This window comes from Misgurnus anguillicaudatus, chromosome 18 (assembly GCF_027580225.2).
Source record: "Misgurnus anguillicaudatus chromosome 18, ASM2758022v2, whole genome shotgun sequence".
Classification (NCBI taxonomy): domain Eukaryota; kingdom Metazoa; phylum Chordata; class Actinopteri; order Cypriniformes; family Cobitidae; genus Misgurnus; species Misgurnus anguillicaudatus.
In genome coordinates, this window is record NC_073354.2 from 5,994,070 (window position 1) to 6,015,374 (window position 21,305).

Below are 21,305 nucleotides of genomic sequence, written 5' to 3' on the forward strand. Positions count from 1 at the left end.
TATTCACTTTTATACTCTCAAAAAAAGCTGTCACTGGGATGGTACTCTTTCAAAAAGTACACATTTATACCTAAAGAGTCCATATTTGTACCACAGAGGTACATACTGGTACAAAATGTATACATATCTGTATCTAAATGGTAAATATTAAGACCTATTTATGTCCCAGTGACAGTTTTTGGTAGTCACTATACCTCATTTGCATAAAGTTAAACTTTTCTTAACTTTTTCTCACAATCACATCGCCAACATTCTCCTATGCTGCCGAAACTGAACTGTTTGTGAGCACCCATGGGCAGACACATCTGCTGAGCTGACCTTTGCAGAGCAACATATCATTCAAATGACATCTTATCAAAAGTGTTAATAGATTCATTAGAATTACATACTGTATCAGATCTTTATCACATAAACAAAGAACAGGTAGCTGAATAACGTAGTTGAGAAGTATGATGTTTAGTCAGACTGGACTGGCCAGTGATCGTAAAATAAAAGCGCAACCAGATTTAGTCCACATTTAAGTTAAATTAGTGGTGTTTAGTACGGTTTCGATTGCTGGAGCCCTGGGCGCACTTGGTTGGAGAAAGCAAAGGATTTGTTCTTCGGCTGGAGTTTCTCACCACATCTTGACATCCATCAGTTCTAGATCACCCAGAATCTCAAGCTCATTCACCCGAGTCAGATCCTGCACACGATGCTTGTAAATCAACTGATGGACTCCATTCACTGCCACTTTAAACTGCTGAGCTTCACACAGGACGATCATCTGCAGGAGCACAAGACATCATCATGCATTTTCACAGACGTACACTAAAACCATTATTCTTCAAAGTCAACATGGGCAATTTTAGTGCAGGAAGTACAGTGGAAGTCCTTATATGGGCACTTTATAATTCTGGATTTCCTCGTTTTAAAATTTAAGACAAAGCTCTTCATGAGTTACAGATAAATTCTAATACCTCAAAGTATTGTCCGGCTGCGAAGGGAAAGCTGGAAAGTGAAAGCTCCTCTGAGCCCCAACACCCCGAAAGAAAGGAGTTTCGGACGAAGACTCTGGTCTTGAATCGAGGATTTAAGTGCAAAGCAATGTCCTCTGAGTCAGCGACTCGCAGGTTTACAGTGAGACTTTAGAGATGGAGAAAAATATATATATATATATCAACAAGCAGATTAACACATCATCCTGCAATTTAATGAGAAATTTAAAACAACACCAGTGACAACAAAAGGATTTCTTATCTTAAATGCACACTTACATGCAAGTGTAAACCTTACCATAGGGCTGGGCGGTATATCAAGTTTTGGTATAATATATCGGTATATTTTTTCCCCAGTGGGATACAGGATGACACAATACAATCTATATCAGTATGGTCTTCGAATTCTTAATTTGCTTTTTTGATAAAGGTAATTGTGACATCTGACATACGGGTCAGTGACAAAAACGGTTTGGCAAGATTGGGAATTAAAAAATCGTTTTAAAAAACTTGTTTTAAAAGTACGCATCAGGTTTGTTTCAATGCACACAGTGTAGTTTTATGCAATTAAAAATTACATTTGCACCATTTTTATAAAAGTTAAGACTTAATGGACCTGAAAATGTCAAATGGTGTAACCGCCAATTGCCCCCCCAAAAAAAGAGAAATATTAAATATTTGATCCACCTTGATGGCATGTAAGCGTAATCATAAAAAAATCAAAATATAATTTTATTAGTTATTTCTAAATGTAAATTTCAATGCGTTTTTGTAATACTTGTCCTGACATATGCTGAAAACAGCGTATGTATGCTGTAAAATTGTATGTAAAAAAATCATATTACACTAAACTAGATGATTATATTTTATTCCACATTTTTTAATGAATATATTTATATTTTCATTTAAAAAAATACTAGTTACACCAATTAACACAGACCGGTTACACCACATTGACATTTTTGCAATTATCCCCCAAATATTCTTTCAAAATAAAATAAAACCAGAAATTTTAGACTTGGTCCTCAAAAAAGAGAATGCATGCAAGTAATCTGCAAATTTATTTTGAAATTTGAACCCTTTTACATTTAATTGAACCATACAGACACAAAATAATTAACGTCACGTCATTGACCCATATAACCTTTTTGTTTGGCAACATTCATTCCACTTTGTAGAAAACAGATATTTATAAGCACAAGTTTTGGAAAGTTTTTTCCAACATGAAAGATTTCCTACGTAACATTCTTGCTTTATTTCTTTTATAGGCAATTTCAGTGCAGGACGTACAGTGGAAGTCCTTATATGGGCACTTTAACCGGAATAGTGCACGCACATACCTGTTAGGGTTTTGGACAGATGAACCCAATAGCGGACGATGAAGGGGTTAACAAAAGACTTTAATATAAAACAAGACAAAAACAAAAGCCCACGTGGGGGCATACACCATAGACAGACACAAAACACTAGACTAGACTATTAAACTCTTGACTTGACAATACTTGATACTTGACTGGAAAACATACAACTACACACCACTGACAATACAAAATGAACCTGCACAGAAACAAGGACAAGAGAACATTATATAAGAGAAACTAAACAAGATAACGAGGAGGGAACAGGTGATGGGAATAAGTAATAATTAACAATAAGCAGGAGGACGAGGGGGCAGGGACAAATGACAAGACACCGGAGGCACATGCCAAACACAAAAACAAGGCATGAACCTCCACAAAAGGCCAGGGACTGCCAGAACTCTGCCACCATGACACAATACAAATATAACACAAGACTTCAAGGCAGAGTCCTGACAATACCAACCATGTTTTTGTTTGTGAGAGGTTTTTTTTCCATCCCAAAATTACAGAGGTATGAATTTTGGTAAATGTCACTTAGCTGTATATAACCACAAAAATATGTTTTTACTAGTGTTGTAGTCAAGACCACCTAAACCGAGACCAAGTCATGACCAAGACCAAGACAGGCCAAGACCGAGACAAGACCAAGACTTTAAAGGGTCGAGACCAAGTCAAGACCAAAACAGGCCGAGACCAAGTCAAGACCAAGACCAGTGCAAGTCACTGCATTAAAACACTTATGATAAAATGTGGAAAATGCATAATGATTAGGCACTTCTTGTCTGTGTGTGTGCGCGTGTGTGTGTATGCCATCAGAGAAGTTGACAAATAATCAAAGGCATTGCAGATATGTGGGAATTTATCTTTGTCTATAAGCAAATAAAAGTGAACAAACACTAAAGAGCTGAAATCAACTTAACCATTAATCTGAATCTTTCCATGGCTTGCCATCCACTTAACACAATGCAGGTGTTGTTAGTCATAAAATTAGAAAAATTGTCATTGGGAGAAACTTAAACAATGCTTAAACAATGTCTTGAAATAAAATTCCGAGTCCTCTTTGTCTGAGACCGAGACGAGACAGAGTAAAAATGTGGTCGATTCCAAGACGAGACCAAGACCTTTAAAAAGTGGTCTTGAGACCGGTCTTGAGACCGAGACCGGTCTCGAGAACTACAACGCTAGTTTCTACCAAACATTTTTAACCATACTGATATCTCAGATGTAAATATTTGGTGTTGGCTTGCATGCCAAGGCGAGGTCTCCATAGAAAGCTTTCAAACATTTTTTCAAATTATTTTCCATAGTTAAATAATTGCAGTTTTCAGAACTGTCCCAACCATAAAGTTGTCTCTTGCTCATAAATGCGCATATGAAAATTATTATTATTATTTTTGATTTTTGAAAAGGCGTCCCTTCTCCATTTGTTGGGTATTTTGCTTCTGGTTTGTACAATTGTATTCACATAATTCCTACTAAGTCTGCTGTCTCCAAAAAATCTCACATCCACATTTATTTCTCTTGAGTAAAGACATGAGTCAGGACTGATATTTTTCTGATGCCTGGAGTCTATTATCAGGAGTTTAGGAAATTGAAAATAGATGGTTTAAAGGTGGAGTCCACGATGTTTGAAAGCCAATGTTGATGTTGGAAATCACCTAAACAAACACGCCCCTACCCCAATAGAATCTGGACCTTCTGTTGATAGACCCGCCCCACACATACGCAACCCGGCATTTGATTTGATTTGATTGGCTATAAGTGTGTTTTGGTAGTCGGCCCGTCTCATTTTCCAACGCGTTTTTCAAACATCGTGGACTCCGCCTTTAATATGTTGGTAATAAATACATTCTCTGAGAAATAATGTTTACATTTTTGACTGAAAGTGTCACATCCATAACGCCTGGAATTGCTCAAATGCATGCGGTCAAAACAGGTTATGCTACTTCAGCGAAATCTTGAATACTCTGGGTGGGTGATTCTCAAGAAACCATTGAAACACCACGGCACTAATGATTTTAGCTTTAAAATGTGTAATATGGTAACATTAAAAAGCATCAGAATTAACACAATACTGTGTTCTACCTTGCACAATGTGTGATTTCAACATAAGAATTTATAATTGGAAATTTTATCTAATTTTCTGCTGAAATTCTCATTACCGCAATGTGTCCGGCTGTGTTTGAACATGCGTTATGTTGTAATTTAATCAAATTAACACAAAAATATTAAGAAAAAATAAATGGATGTTTTGCTAGACTACTTTAGATGACATAAAAAATATTTACTGAATATTCATGTATAATAATAATGAAGAAAAATTAGGAAAATTATGTGTTCATGCCTGATGTTCTCATCCTCCGCAACACTTTTTGAGAACAGTTTAAGCACACGTACAGAATTTTAATAAAGTTTGATTTTGAGTGACCAAGCACATGGACCAGTTACTTCAAGATGGCTACCAGGTAAGATCATTTTTTTTTACAGTTAATTTGAAATATTGTCTTGTCAGAATGCTTACACGACATTTTGATTATCATTACCGCAACAGATGCTTATTAAATGTTAATTTAATTAATAGAAGCATAATACTTTGATTTTAAATGCATGTGCAGAATTTCCAAATTATGTTCTTTCAGGTTTGTCATGTCATTTTGAAAATATGTCAGTGTTGAAGTTTTCTGACTGTTGCGGTAATTTTTTAGGATACATTTTTTAAATTATGTTACAAAAAGTGTTAAATGATAAGTAAAAGTTTTTAAATTAATGTTCCCATTTACTCCAGACTTTGTTTTTCAATGTCTGGTGGGAAAAAAAGTAAATTTAAGCAATTTTTACATTTTCATGCTTGACATTTTTAAAACCAAGTTTTCGTGAGAATCACCCGGGTATGTCCCTATTATGGTTCAATGAAAATGTAACTGATCATAAGAATAAGGAGTTGTTTATCCTCCTGTACCTGTGTGGGAAATGACTGATCTGACCCTTCACCATTATGGAATTTCCTGCGCTCAATCCTTTGGCAAGTTTGCTTTTAAATGGAAGACTCTAGAAAAATAGAAAGAAATACGATTTCAAAAGTTACACAGTTTAGCAGACACATCACTGGATTTGTTATCATGCTTTATCATCCGCTACGCTAAAATCGTCTCAGCTGCTTAGAAATGTTACAACACAACGCTTCTAACACATGACAGCATTCATGACTGTTGCACAAAGCTGGTTAAGCTATAAGTTGTGTCCTACCTAATAAGTAAGGTGCTTGTTTAGTTCTGTATTCAGTTTTACTTTTTATCCTTGCCCCCCCCACCTACATAAATATACAACACTTCCAACCTTCGTCAATGTCATCCATCTTTCCTTTTGATTTTGCCATTACGTTGACAAACACAATGAGATGGAGCGAGCAAAATTGAAATAATTACTTAACATTACAGCATGATTTAAAAATAAACTTTTAATAAATATGTTTAATAAAGGGATTAGTGGAACGTTTTATGCATCTTTACTTGAGCTCAAAGCATAATAGATCCCATGCCCCCCAGCTTTAACTCCAGGTTGGGAACCACTGGTGTAAAGAATCAAGTCAGAAAGTCAAGGTTGCTAACGTCAATATCTTCATTTCTGTCCAGACTGTAAGGCAGCCATTTGAATTTAATTGTAATCATGCTACAATCCACTTTTCCAATTTAATGATGTCATGATGCATGTGAAAACAATTTTATGTTTGTCTCTTTAGGGCAATTCTGCAGCCAAGTGTATACTCACCATGTCACCTGACTCTGATATGACGGTCTATTGGACAAGAGAGAAGGGAAATGTTATTGAAAAAAGGGTTTCAATTAATAACTAAAAAGGTGCATAACATATTTATTTAACACATATAAAGAGCACTTAAGCTTATTCATAGGGGACTTGGAAAAAATGTGTTTGCTTTAAATCTATTAAACAGATACTACATATATGGTACATACCTAAAATACGTTAGAAAAACAAAACTTAAAAAAAGTACTGAAGTCACTTACATGAGACTGTGATTTCTGGCTCTCGGCTTTATTTGGTGACATGACGGGACTCTAGAAATCATCAGATCATCACAGAAAATACAGTACCTGCCACATCACTGTGCTTATTTACAGTATAACAATGTAATGATTAAACAAACCTAATGTATGACATATATCTGCCTTACAACCTACTGAAACAGTCGCAATGCAATGCAAATAACAACAATGTTTCACGGTAAACAAACTTTTTTTTACAGAAATGCCTTACTGTCATACTTACTGAACTGGGAATAAATCCAACGGCCTCAATTCGAACTTTTCCAGATATGGCCAGCGTGTCCACCTTCTTGAGCTCCAACCTGTGCCTGTATTCCAGCAGGTGAGATCCATTAACTGCCACCTGACAGCAATAAAAGCACAAACATAACCTTTTCATTTAAACACACTCTCATTTGTAAGTCAGACAGAGTACGTTAAGATGAATCGGTTCATAACCTTGAACAAATCTTTTTCTACAAGTATGATGATCTCAAAGACAGCATTGTGTTTGAAGGGCATCACGTAGTGGATCTCCTCTTTTCCCCAGCGCTCCTGTTGGAGGGTATTACAGACGATGTAGGGGGAGCTCTTGAAGCGAGGATTGAAATGAAAAGCCACGTCTGCCCGAGGCTTTATGCTACTCCCACATGTCAGGTCAATCTGAAATCTAAAAACAAGTTCACAGTTTACATCACTGGTTTGTTATTTACTGCTGAGGACTTAATTCTGGTCTTTAGGACCCACCACATGCCCATGTAAATCTCCCTTATGTAACAGGCCTGATTCAATTCATCAGCTGGTTAACAGTGAACTTTGTTAAACTGAACTGGGTGTGAGCCTCAAGGGACATTTATAAACATGGCTAAGTGTCCAAATATGTTTTGAGGATACCGTATTAATAAAAAGGAATGTTTCAGTAATATCTAAAGTTTGCATCCGATTGAAATGATTCATTCCAACTTTTTACTTTGGTATTAATCAATGCCTGACATTTAAAGTGAAGGAAATTATTGCTTTGTCTTTACTCACCGGTCAGCATTACTCGGCACACTGCCCTGAATAAGCACCATCTCTCCGGGATGAAGTCCGCCCAGAATGGTCCCAGCAAAAGGAATCGTCTACATGCAGAAAAAAGCCATAGCACATAAACAAACACTGTAGTATACTATAGGTCATAAAGTTGTAGTATACTGTAGTAAATACTACAGTTTGTTAATATACTGTATACTATGGTATTCTGTAGGATTAACTACAATGAACTGATAGACTGTAGTAAATAATGTAGTATATTTTAATAATTACTATGGTAAGGTTGAAAACACTACAGTATCCACGTGAGATAAGACAGTTTAACTACCCAGTGGCTTTACAAAGTAAACGCATTAAATTTTCATGACAACAGCACAGATGGCATTAAATACTGAGCAAATATGCGCATGTCAAAGGATAAAGTGTAACAAATTAGCTGTCAGAATACGTAAACAACAAGCACTGTAAATTAAATCAGTGAATAAAAAGTAGCGTAACGCTTACTGGATTAAGTATTGTCTGTTTCGGATTTGCCACTGCCATTATGGCGATGCTACAAAGACAAAAATATATTTATATTCTTTTAATATGATCACCAGTCGATATTAAAAATATAAACGATTCTGCACTTTCACTTCCGCGATTGAGTGCGCAATGAATTTAGTGACCAATCAGAGCGCAGTATGCGTACAGACCAATCAGAGTGCGGTATGCGTACGGACCAACCAGTTGACGTTTTCTACTAAGCTTTCGATTTATTTTTTTTATTACACGAAAATACATTTATTTATATTATTTTGTCGAATATAGTAAGTTGTTAAATTATGCTTTTTATATAGAATTTTGAAAGATTTATTTTCAAATACAAAAATACAAATACTGTACTTGGTTTAATTTAAATAATTTTAGACGTCGGATGTATTGTTTTTCAATTAAAAAGCTTGTCTTTTATACGAGTATTTGCTTGTATAAACAACATTGTCATTCGGATTGCTCTTTAAATTTTTTATAAATATATCTTTATTGTCAATAAATAAACAAGACAACTTACTAATCAAAACACAACATAACAATTGGTTAATGATATAGAAATAAGTAAAAAATAAAAATGAATTATTATATATTTTTTATAAATATATTTCAATGTAAGCGTTTTACGTGTTTCACGTGACACGGAAGTAGCTGTAGTCAAAAACTCATCATGTGAAACTTTTCCTCATTCATATAAACAAACTGGATCATGCTCGCACACAGTCTGCTGTTCGTAATCTCATTCATCCTCAAGTCTTCTGCTGAGTTTTATGTTATAGATGATCGCATTGGATTAGGAAGAGAGTTTGATGGGATAGGTGGATTAAGCGGAGGAGGGGTAGGCTAAACTATGATAATAACTTAACGGAACTGTGCACACTGTCCGTTTACTATTTTGCCTACTGTCAGTGTTTGTGGTTTGGTTTTGTTCACAGGCCACCTCGAGACTTTTGGTAAACTATGAAGAACCGTATCGAGGACAAATACTGGATTTCTTGTTTAAGGTACTGGATCACATGAACTACAGATGCGTGTCCCATATCACATGATGTTGAGTAAGTTAACCGGTTGAGTTATTGTGCTTTTGGTTTCCATCAGCCAAGTTTTGGAGCTTCACTGCATATCCTGAAGGTTGAAATAGGAGGGGATGCCCAAACCACCGGTAATACAAATAATCTATTTTAACCAGGAGTGGTTATGTGATATTGAAATGCTAAATATACTCTCATCCCTTCTGTAAGTTAACACACATTCAGTATTTCAGACTTATGCATTTAGTGCACTGTAGCTATACATTACTTTAAGATTCAAACCTATGATGTTTGCATTACAGACTCAATGTTTCACCAACAGAGCTACATAAATAATACCCAGACTCAAGCATTTAACTTAAAGAGGACATATCATGAAAATATGACTTGTTTCATGTTTAAATGCTATAATTGGGTCCTCAGTGCTTCTATCAACCTAGAAAATGTGAAAAAGATCAACCCTGTAACTTAGTTTTGGTGAACCATTCTCTGCAAACATGTGAAAAAATAGGTAATTGAAATTTGGCTCCCCTTGTGATGTCGGAAGGGGATAATACCTCCCCTTAATCTGCACTATCCAACCACAGTACTTGCCATTGCAGAGAGAGAGAGAGAGAAAATATTTGACAGCATAAACAAGGTTCAATTTCAACGAACCACCATCATGGCGATCAATGTGTTTGCATTTCATCAGTTCATTTGCATTTTAAAGGACACACCCAAAAAACAGCACATTTTTGCTCACACCTACAAAGTGACATTTTTATTAACATGTTGTATTTTAATGTTCTATATGGGTGATTCTCACGAAAACTTGGTTTTAAAAATGTCAAACATGAAAATGTAAAAATTGCTTAAATTTACTTTTTTCCCACCAGACATTGAAAAACAAAGTCTGAAGTAAATGGGAACATTAATTTAAAAACTTTTACTTATCATTTAACACTTTTTGTAACATAATTTAAAAAATTAGTCCTAAAAAATCTAATTACGCAACAGTCAGAAAACATCAACACCGACATATTTTCAAAATGACATGACAAACCTGAAAGAACATAATTTGGAGATTCTGCACATGCATTTAAAATCAAAGTATTATGCTTCTATTAATTAAATTAACAATTAATAAGCATCTGTTGCGGTAATGATAATCAAAATGTCGTGTAAGCATTCTGACAAGACAATATTTCAAATTAACTGTAAAAAATGATCTTACCTGGTAGCCATCTTGAAGTAACTGGTCCATGTGCTTGGTCACTCAAAATCAAACTTTATTAAAATTCTGTATGTGTGCTTAAACTGTTCTCAAAAAGTGTTGCGGAGAATGAGAACATCAGGCATGGACACATCATTTTCCTAATTTTTCTTCATTATTATTATACATGAATATTCAGTAAATATTTTTTCTGTCATCTAATGTAGTCTAGCAAAACATCCATTTATTTTTTTTCGTAATATTTTTGTGTTAATTTGATTAAATGACAACATAAAGCATGTTCAAACACAGCCGGACACATTGCGGTAATGAGAATTTCAGCAGAAAATGAGATAAAATTTCCAATTATAAAGTCTTATGTTGAAATCACACATTGTGCAAGGTAGAACACAGTATTGTGTTAATTCTGATGCTTTTTAATGTTACTATATTACACATTTTAAAGCTAAAATCATTAGTGCCGTGGTGTTTCAATGGTTTCGTGAGAATCACCCATATGGTATTTTGAGCTAAACCTTCACACATGTACTCTGGGGACACAAGTTTTAATTTACATCTTAAAGTCTTGTGAAATGTCCCCTTTAAATGGTGACTGGACTAGTTTTGTCTTATATTAACAAATGCTTTGATTTAACTGTTTGACAGATGGGACAGAGCCCTCTCATATGCACAGTGAAGATGATGTGAATTTCTTCCGTGGATATGAGTGGTGGCTTATGAAAGAAGCCAAGAAGAGAAATCCAGACATAAAACTGATCGGTAAACACGTTGTGAATTTCCATTCCGTAAACTGCTATAATGCGTATGATAGAGATCAGTGTTGTATTGAACATAATAATAAACTAATGGTTTGGTTGTAAAGGTCTTCCCTGGGCGTTTCCAGGATGGATTGGTCAGGGCATGCAATGGCCATACTTTTTCCCAAAAAGGACTGCTAAATATGTCGTTTCCTGGATTATTGGAGCAAAGCAGCATCATAACCTGCACATCGACTACGTTGGGATATGTGTGCACAAGATTACTGTGCAGTTAAAGCTGATCTGCTTACTGACAGCTGTTTTTGTGAACTTCCCTCTTTTTTAAGATATGGAATGAAAAAAGTTTTGATGCAACGTATATCAAGGTAAGAAAGTAACAATTTAGGATTTGTCCTAAAAGCCAACAGTTTCATCTGTAAATATAATGCATATGTTTGTCATTGAACCAGATTCTGCGAAACACTTTGGACCAAAATAATTTGACAGATGTTGGAATCATCGCTGCAGACGGGGACTGGAATATTGCTACATTCATGGCCCAAGATCCATATCTGAATGATGCTGTTGAGGTGATAGGGTGAGCGAATATATTCACAAAAGTTGATTTTGTACAAAGCTCATCGTTCAGAAAGGCTCTGTCGTTATTAAATACAATAAATCATTCAATTATTATAATAATAATTCATACAAATATAAAATGTATAATAATATAAACATGTGCCTTTTTATTTTTCATTTAAAAAGATTCACACACACGGTAAAATCTCCCATGTACATTTTTTGTGTAAAGGAGCTTTTATTATTTAAATGTACTTTTATGAAGACAGAGAGAAAAAATAATGATGCCAATTTCAATATTGTTTAAATTACTTTCTTCAAATTCAATCATGTGCAGACAACAACAACAGAGCTTTGCTCCTTTATTGCAGTGTTCACTACCCAGGCACCAACACAGTAAAGGACGCCCTGTGGACTCAGAAGAAACTTTGGTCCTCTGAAGATTACAGCACGTTTAATAATGAAATAGGTGCTGGATGCTGGGCTCGCATTTTAAACCAGAACTACGTGAACGGCAGAATGACTTCGTGAGCAGTTTTTTACACGTTTGTAACTTTGCAGTAGCAGATCCCACGTCGATGTTGCTAAAGTAACACTTTTTCATGTTAGGACCATATCCTGGAATCTGATAGCAAGTTACTACGAGGATCTGTCTTTTGGCGGAGATGGGTTGATGACAGCCGAAGAGCCTTGGAGTGGACATTATGTAGTGGATTCTCCAATATGGATAACTGGTAACATGTTTGTAAATTATTTGCATTCAATTCATTATATTCTTTATTTTAAAGGTGTATTTGATCAAAATGATAATTCTGTCACCGTTAACTCAGTCCTGTGCTGTTTAAAAAAAATGCTCGTATCTGGTGTAGATACAGTGTTAGGCTAGGTACACACCAAACAGACAGATTTTAAGCAGGTTTCGTAAGTCACCAGTTAGCTAAAGTAAGTCACCGTCACCTTTATCTTGGCTGATTTCAGCATGCCAAATCAGTGCCGGTGCTCGCCTGGGAGTCGGATAATTCTAATGGGCTGTTCGGCATTGCCAACCGCTGCACAAGAAAAACTTGGAAGCGAGTGATGATTTATTTATGTTTTGTAGTTCTGCAGTCACTAGCTATTCTTGTTTCCTGTTTTGAGTAATAAATACCAACTACAGCCACCTGCTGGCACAGAATTGAAGTGTTACATGGCCGCTGTCCATTTGGTGTACCAGGAAAACTTTGGACCCAAACACAGGCAACTCACAGTCTGCGCAACTTTGATTCTTGTTTTTCCGCTACTTTGTACCCTGACGCGAATGAAGCGAATAAATCATGTCATTTGCGTGTGAAATGCGCGTCAGGATATGCGGGTCATTCGCACGTGAACTGCGTGTAATCCACGATAGACATCCTGCGTCGTGATTTGCGAGAATGACGTGTTTTGGGCATTTGACGCGCATATTGCGTGAATTGCAGAATTTGAACTTTGCCCAAAGATTTGTGCCACGTTAACCAGGAGCTTGCATTTTTCTTTGCTTGAATTTCACTTTGCGCGTGAAATGCGTGTCATTTCACGTAAAATGCGTGTCATTTGCGCGTGCACATCATTTAGATGAAAATACACTCAATTTACCCGTAATTTAGCTAGCTTGTAGTCTCAATATGTATATAAATAACTCAAATTGAGTAAAGTTGTTTTTTACAACTTTACAGATTGTCCGACCTCCTTACTCACTTTCTACCAAGCAAGATCCTTTTTATTATATAAAAGTTTGAAGATGTGTCGTACAGCTCCGGGTGTCAACATACAGCGACGATGTCATTGTTGTTTCGTATTTTTTTCTTAGCTCGCTACAGTGTAATCACGTCACTACTAGTGCAAGCTCCTGGTTAATGGGGCACGAATATCCGCCAAAGTGCAGATTTTGCAATGTGCGCGATTCACCCCCCAGTCACATTAGCTACAAGAGACAGAGACAGAGCGACAGGCTACCATTCATTGTCAATGGGAGTGGCCGTTTGCCAGCGACATGCTCGCCGCTGCGCCGAGCAAAGTGGAGCCAAAATAGACAAGAAGGCTATTTTATGCAAATGCTGAGCGACACGACAAAGCAACTGCCAATCGGAGTGTAGGGGCAGCATGACGTAGGTCTGTGGCTCGAGTTGACAAATTCAGGATGACGGAAAATTCGTATTTCTGTATATATCTGATAAGTTTGGCATTTTATCTCATGTATTTTGTTACTTTTATCGAGAAATAAATACTTTAAAATCCAAAAACATTGTTCTTGTAACTTAAATGTAGGGTAACACATTTTGAAAAATGCTAACGGTAGCCGCCTAGCAATGAAATCCCAATCCCACCCTCAAGTCAAATCGCAATCCAAAGTCACGCCTCTTTCAAAACACATGAACACGCACGGATCAGACGGTCACATGTCATGTCTCATTCACCAGTGAGAAAACTTTGCAGTACAAAGTGAATAACACTTCCAAAATAGCCAACATAAACAACTGGTTTACATCAGAATTATTAGTTTAAGCACACGTTCGGTTGTGTAGACGTAGTAGCCTAACTGTTACGCTAATCCGCAAATGAACACAAATTTCATAAGCAACACAATGTTTCATCAAAGTAGAATATCTGAATCCATCTCAATACAAACATATCGCGTACCTACCTTACCAAAATAAACAGTGCAACGACTCTTTCAGACCCTTTGCCTCCTGCAGCCATTCGCATCTCGTGGTAAAGCAGAAAATAAACCGATGTTCATTTAGGTTTTTGCTCTTTGCTGATCCAGGCAGTTTTTGCTGTTGTTGTTATAAAAGATGCCTTTAGTTTTGTGACTCCTGTACAGGTTGTCAATTCAGCAGAAAAGTTTGCTGTTCTCGCTGTTCACAGGCAGGAGGTGAGCGCACGTGAACGCGCCAATGACGTATGGTGTCTGCGTGGACTCGCTGCGCGGTGGGCATTCAAATTATGCTTACGTATGAGGGACAAAAATGGAAACGTCCGTTCGGACCGAAATCTATGATTGGTTGAACATTTTTTTGGTCCTACGCCTTTCACAGATGACATAAATTTCTACAAATACATTTAAACAACTTAACACAGTGATTGCTATCAGGATGTGAGGAGACTTTTAACCAGCATAACTAAAAATGTTTCTTGATCAAATCTGTTACCCTACCTTTAACAATACCTCTGAAGTGACTTTTGATATCGCTTTTAGATATAGCCATGGAACGCCCATCAAGCGTGTGCGTGTCGCTCGGTATCGCTCACTTTTGTAGCTAATGTGACTGTAGGGTCATCCGGGTCAAATGCCCAAAACGCGTCATCACACGTGAACTCCACTGCTTCGCTCCCATTGGTAGTCGCTCCTGAAATTCGCTCATCATTTACATAAAGTTAAACCTTCTTAACTTTCTCGTGTCCCATATGGTCACCAACGATCACTTTCGCTCGTGTCGCCGGAAGTTGCCAAGCTTCCATTCAAATGAATGAGATTGCGTAGCTCTGCTACTGCTGGTCGCTGGCTTTCGTGTTCGTGTCATGCAAATTTTTCGCTCGAGTTATTGTTCTTTTTTAATATTTTGTACTGTAGCTCCTAAGGGCCCTATTTTAACGATCTAAGCGCATTGTCTAAAGCGCACAGCGCAACGTCTAAATGGGCGTGTCCGAATCCACTTTTGCTAATTTAACGACGGGAAAAATCGTTTTTGCGCCGAGCGCATGGTCGAAAAGGGTAGGTCCTATTGTAATGGGAGTATTTTGGGCGTAACGTGCAGTAAACCAATGAGAGTCACAGCTCTCATTCCCTTTAAAAGCAAGTTGCGCTGGCGCTATGTCTAATCCCTATTTAGATGACGGACTTTGTAAACTGAAAAACTAAGCAGAGGGAGAAGATCCCCAGTTTAAGATTAATGTTAAATAATTGTGTTGTTTTTCCCTTATATTGAAATTGTTATTTTTTTATTAAAACCTTTAAAACCCGTTTTCTTTTAGTCATGGAAGTAAAAAGCAGGCTTGTAATTGCTTTAAATGTATGGCTATCCAATATAATCAAAACATAATTTACAAGTATGTAAGATAAGGTTTGTACTCTAAAAATACTTTATTTGTAACAAACAGGAGATAAAGAATTTACAAACGGCTCTCCTCACGTTTCAGCACTTTGGACAGCGGTTTTTTTAGCAAAGAGTTTTTTTAAGCATTACTTACAAATGTTTCTCATCTCGCCATATCCACAGGTACATCATATACAATAAATCCGTGAGGTAGCATTAAAAAAAAAACATTTAAAAACAGACGCATTTGTTTAAAGCAAAGCATTTATTTACTTATCAGGCTGCAGGTAAAGCAGCTCTTTGCGCCTTCTAACGTCTCATAATCAGTCCTCATTTATAAATATGTCCAAGAGACTCAATAATAATCTCTTAAATTCAATCCTTTAATCTTTCATATTTAAAAGCATTTTTGTGCTGCTGCGCATTTATGTACTTTGTGATAAGCAAACCCGCGTTGTCCTCCCGTTTATAGGCGCATATTACTAATGCGCTCTTTAAATAACATAAAACATATTGCGCCATTGACTTTAGACTTTAGACCAGGTTTTTGTTGGTCAATGGCGTAGTCTATTTTAGTTGCCTCAAAATAGCAACGCGCCAACAATGCGCCTGAACACACCTCGTTTTTCAGACCAGAACGCCCATGGGCGCAAAGGGGGCGCAAATGCATTTGCTATTTAAACAACGCGGCGCTAAACGTGAAAATTAGGGTGGAAACTAGCGAAAGACACTTGCGTCGCGCATTGCGCTGCATTGCGCCGGGTGTAAGATAGAGCCCTTAATCTTACTGAAAGACTGAAGTCACATAAATTACTTGAATCATACTTTTTGGGCTTTTTTGGTCATTGTCTGCTTTCATTTATGTTCCACTGAATATTTATACTTGTTTGGTGAATTGTTCTTGTAAGTAATTTCCAAAACAAGCTAGAATACTAGGGGATAGTTAATGTGTTACGTCTTTCAAACATGTTGAGGATTTTTTTAAAGAACGCTGTTGCTTTATCCTGTAGCACACACAACCCAGTTTGCACAACCGGGCTGGTTTTATCTGCAGACTGTGGGCAATCTCACCCATGGAGGAAGTTATGTGGCCTTAACCGACCTCAAAGGGAATCTTACTATTGTGATTGAAACTATGGTGGGTGGTTAGTTGGTCATTTATTTATATTTTTGGTCTTGTGACGGTCACAAGTTTTAGTGAATCATTTCAACTCCATGCACACTTTGAACACTCCTTCCTTCTTTCTTTATAGACACACGATCACTCTGAGTGCATCCGACCTCCTCTACCGCAGTTTAATGTCTCGGCACAAAAAGTCACTTTTCAGCTTAAAGCTTCTTTTGTAAGTGAAGCTCTTTCTGATATAATAATGTTATAATGTATATTATACCAAGGTACTGTTGAATGCTTCATTCTGATTGGCTGAGAAACGTTCTACAGCTGTGCATTATTTTTCAGTAAGTAGTTCCAGGTCTCTCGACTAGGCATGGGCCGATTACCAGTTTCAAGGTATACCGAGGTTTTAAACGGTCAAGGATTCAAAACCACTAAAATGTTCTGTGATACCGTCTCCAAGATATGAGCTGTGTTTATACAAAATTCATTAACTCATGTGATTGATTTACTTAACATTTAATATACATTACGAAAATATTCTATATTTTTTGAAAGCATATTATAATTTAAAGGCTTTATTTTTACCTGGCATTTGAAAATAAATAACACATTTTAATGTTGCAATGGCAAAACCGCAACATCGTGAAACCGTGGTATTTTTGCTAAAGGTTATCATGCCGCCAGAATCATATACCGGCCCATGCCTACTCTCGACTGCATCACAGTTTAATATCAGTACACCGGGTTTAACTAAAATAACAGATTTATTTATTTCAACAAATAAAGCATAAATATATGTTTGGTAGTGAAAACAATGAATAAAATAATTATAAAGAGAGAAGAATGAGTACAGTAAATAAACACTGATAGCCTGCTTCTTCAGACTTTAGATGTTATGCGTAAGAAAATAGTTCAAACTAACAATAGCATTTTAAGGACAAAACCTGTCAAATTCTTCAAATAAAACACCTAAACAATGTGTTATGGTGTGGTAAACGTGGTATAATTAACACTGATCAAATAATTCTAAAATTATGCACACGTACCCGCAGTGTAACGTATTGGTAAGGTTGTGGCTGCATTACTACCTCAGGTGTGCATTATTTTCAACTAATTTAACAGCCCGTCAATTATTCCTTACTTATATATATATTACGTAATGTTTTATATATTTATAATGTAATGTCTTTTTTTCTTTTCTCAGGCACATCTAACTGAACTGCAAGTGTGGTATTCAAAGTTGGATTTTGAGACTAAGAAAGATATACTTTTTAGAAAGAAAAGTCCTATTAAGGTACATTTTATGCATGCAAAAAACTGCTGGAAAACAGACCAATCTCAACATAACACCGACTATGACATTACATTACATATTAAATTAATCACAATGTTGTTACAATGCTAAAAACAAAGTTGTGACTGCTTAGTGCTATATGCTAGTTAATGCTATGTGCTAGCATTTAGCATGAAGTTCTACTATTGACTTTACAGTTACGTTTTGCAGGTCCATACTGAAAAAAAACACACTTACCACTCAGAAACGTCCATTAACAATCTCTGAATAATTAATTACTCCTCAAAATCTGTATACAGACTCAAACATAAGGTCTGTTTACACACACACAGAGCTACCGAAGGAGCTGCTCTGAGAAACAGCCAATCAGAGCAGAGCTCAGCATTGTTATTCATGACCCTTTTAAATAAGGTAATAATAGACCATTTCATTCTAAAGGCAAATCCTAAGGTTGTAAATAGACATGTAAAACCATCTCTGGATAATTTTTGCACTTAATAAAGTGAAATACCTTCTATGTAGATATCAGAGAACAAGTTAACTCAATATTTCAATGCATTCTTTGGCAGCTTTAAATAATATTGCTGTTTGCATTTTACTGGTTAACTGCATTTCATTGGCCCTGTACTTGTATTCTGCACAGTGACAATAAAGTTGAATGTAATCGAATCTGTAAGTAAAAAATGCTTTAGACTTACCTTTAAGGACAGGAACATGATAGAGATTTTGTGGCGAGCTGTTTTGACTTGACCTAGACAGCAACCACATACAATGACCCATATTAATTTTATGCTTTTAATTTGTTTTTATACAGGTCTATGATGGTTCATTTACCCTAAAACTAGATGTTGATGAAGTTTACACAATCACATCCCTTACTACTGGAGAGAAAGGCTTCTACCCAGATCCCCCTGAATCCTGTTCATTTCCAAAGAACTACTCGGATGATTTTACTGTCGGTAAACCGCTTTTAACACTACAGTATTTTAGATACATTAATATGTTCAGCATTTCTAACAGAATTTAAATATCTTTAAAGAAAACCCTCCGTTCTCTGAGGCACCATATTTTGCCGATCAAACCGGCGTGTTTGAGTACTTCAGAAACCTGACGGACACAGGGCCACATGCTTTCACCTTACGACAGGTGATCACAGAGCGACCGGTCACCTGGGCACGAGATGCAGACCAGACCATCAGCATCATCGGGGACTACAGCTGGTATGTTTGTCATCTGTACATACATGACATTGACATTATGGGGATCCAGTTGATTTTGATATGATTTATTATTTCCTTAATTTCTTTCATGCAAGTACATGTATATAACATGCTATACTAGGGTCAGAGTTTGGTGGTATGACCAAAATATTATTCAAATAAAATATTGTTTAAAATAGTGCTTTTTCATATCATCTATATTAGCGAAAGTAATTAGAAAGATGACCGAATTGATGGCACCTAGGGGAAATGGATGGGGCAAGAAATTATCAGATAATTTCATCTAAAAGCTTGTATCCAGCCTTGATGCTTTAGGAGAAGACAATATATCATTGTAGTATATTGAACAGTCATTAGTCATTTGATCATCTTTATTCAATTGATATTTCTATGCACAGGTGTTTTATTGTTAGCGTTTTTACACAGGAAAGACCTCACTGTGTCATGTGATGTGCTTATTGAAACTCCTAACACCGGAGGAGTGTTCCTGGCTGCCAGAATTGATCAAGGAGGAGAATCCATCCGAAAAGCAAAGGGTGTCTTTTATTGGCTTTATGCAAATGGGACTTATAAAGTGTCAAATGACATAGGTAACCATTTATCTTTAATAACTGAAATATATTTAGGATCTAATTTGAGATTCATAATGCAAATACAGTAATTTTGCAAAATATGTTTTATCTACATTAAAGGTGGACAGAGAGTTCTTGCTGAAGGGCTTTCGGGAACAAGGGCTGGTGTATGGTATTCATTAACACTTAGTGTAAAGGTAACATCAGGATTTTTGTTTATTTACGGTAGCCGTTTAACACACAATAATTTGTTCCTAATTGTGGATATTTTGGTCACAGGGAGATTTTGCCTTCGGGGAACTAAATGGCTACCCACTGTGGAAGTATGCTGTTGTCCTCGAACCCAAGAAAGGCTGGGCGGCACTGGGAACTCTATCATTTGAATATGCGCAGTTTGATAATTTTAAAATACTTGCAGATTTATGATCACACGGAGTCCTTACATTTATGTTTACATGATTTTTACACACTTGCTGTATTTTGTAACAATTCACTTTTTTATGGTGTAATGAATGTATTTTTGATTTCATTTGTTGAATCTTAAATCTTATTCCTTTGGTGGATTATAAATGTGAAATGGGACGTATTGTGCAAATGAACTGGGTTGTTGTCACAGCAGACAATGTATGACTAATACACAATCAGTTACGTGTTTGGACACACTTGACAGAATCTGAAAACGTTTTCTTTGCAACCAAAAATTGTAGTTAGTATTTTTGTAAATGGTTAAGTTAAAGCAGATTTGAAAAGAAAAGCAGGTAACAACAAACCAAAACAAAAAAATAAGAAAATTTACCATGGTTTTGTTACAGTAAATAGTATCATGTAGTATCAATATCATTATAGTATCATGTTTTTAGCGGACTGGTAATTATTACAATTAGTAATACTATAGTTTTACTGCAAATACCATAATTAAACTATGTTTACTGTAGTAAAACTATAATTTTCTTAATTAACATTATTGGGTTTGGGATTTTTTTTTTTAATCCTCCCTAACGAAAATTAACCATGGTTTTACTACATTTAAAAAAAATGTTAAACCATGGTTACTGTAGTAAAACCATGGTTTTGCCAATAGTAATCAATACACAAAAAACATGGTTAGCCTACTACACTGAAAAAATTACTTCTTACTTAGTATTTTTGTCTTGGTTTCAGTACAAATATCTAACAATTCTTAAATCAAGATGTATTTTCTTGATGGGCTAAATTACTTAAGAAAAAAGTCTAGTTTCTAGACAAAAACATAAAATGTAAGTCAATTTGTGCTTAAAACAAGCGAAAGAAAAGGAAATCTGCCAGTGGGTCAAGAAAAAAATCTTGAAATAAGTTAACTTTTTTCTTAAAGGTGCAATGTGTAATTTTTAGAAGGATCTCTTGACAGAAATGCAAAATAATATACAAAACTATATTATAAAGGGGTGTATAAAGACCTTTTTAAAATGAACCGTTATGTTTTTATCTTAGAATGGGACGTTTTTATCTACATACACAGAGGGTCCCCTTACGTGGAAGACGCCATTTTGTGCCGCCATGT

The 21,305-nt window shown here is 36.1% G+C and overlaps 2 protein-coding genes across 2 annotated transcripts; one reads left to right on the forward strand and one right to left on the reverse strand.

Annotated features, from left to right (window-relative positions):
• Nucleotides 1-591: 591 nt before the first annotated feature.
• On the reverse strand, nucleotides 592-8,083 carry lgals8a (galectin 8a). Its single transcript, XM_055186758.2, has 9 exons — nucleotides 7,918-8,083; nucleotides 7,414-7,502; nucleotides 6,841-7,051; nucleotides 6,626-6,745; nucleotides 6,364-6,414; nucleotides 6,107-6,133; nucleotides 5,298-5,386; nucleotides 960-1,125; nucleotides 592-766 (listed from the first exon to the last, which is right to left on the reverse strand). Exons 1-9 carry the CDS (start codon nucleotides 7,954-7,956, stop codon nucleotides 617-619), a joined length of 942 nt encoding a protein of 313 aa, XP_055042733.1. The 5' UTR covers nucleotides 7,957-8,083; the 3' UTR covers nucleotides 592-616.
• A 495-nt stretch (nucleotides 8,084-8,578) lies between these two features.
• On the forward strand, nucleotides 8,579-20,294 carry galca (galactosylceramidase a). Its single transcript, XM_073855676.1, has 17 exons — nucleotides 8,579-8,782; nucleotides 8,880-8,948; nucleotides 9,043-9,106; nucleotides 10,837-10,950; nucleotides 11,054-11,192; nucleotides 11,275-11,314; nucleotides 11,399-11,526; nucleotides 11,879-12,034; nucleotides 12,117-12,241; nucleotides 16,573-16,700; nucleotides 16,816-16,905; nucleotides 17,884-17,973; nucleotides 18,788-18,932; nucleotides 19,013-19,193; nucleotides 19,620-19,783; nucleotides 19,886-19,962; nucleotides 20,045-20,294. The coding sequence occupies exons 1-17, from the start codon at nucleotides 8,654-8,656 to the stop codon at nucleotides 20,189-20,191; spliced, it is 1,986 nt and encodes a 661-aa protein (XP_073711777.1). The 5' UTR covers nucleotides 8,579-8,653; the 3' UTR covers nucleotides 20,192-20,294.
• Nucleotides 20,295-21,305: the final 1,011 nt, after the last annotated feature.

Excerpts from the sequence above, each read along its gene's own strand:
- galca (XM_073855676.1), top strand. The coding sequence starts at position 8,654 with ATGCTCGCACACAGTCTGCTGTTCGTAATCTCATTCATCCTCAAGTCT. Across the intron at positions 17,974-18,787 it reads GAAAGAAAAGTCCTATTAAG|GTCTATGATGGTTCATTTAC; the intron begins GTACATTTTATG and ends GTTTTTATACAG. Across the intron at positions 19,194-19,619 it reads ATCATCGGGGACTACAGCTG|GAAAGACCTCACTGTGTCAT; the intron begins GTATGTTTGTCA and ends GTTTTTACACAG.
- lgals8a (XM_055186758.2), bottom strand. The coding sequence starts at position 7,956 with ATGGCAGTGGCAAATCCGAAACAGACAATACTTAATCCA. Across the intron at positions 7,503-7,917 it reads AACAGACAATACTTAATCCA|ACGATTCCTTTTGCTGGGAC; the intron begins GTAAGCGTTACG and ends TTCTGCATGTAG. Across the intron at positions 6,415-6,625 it reads TTGGATTTATTCCCAGTTCA|AGTCCCGTCATGTCACCAAA; the intron begins GTAAGTATGACA and ends GATGATTTCTAG.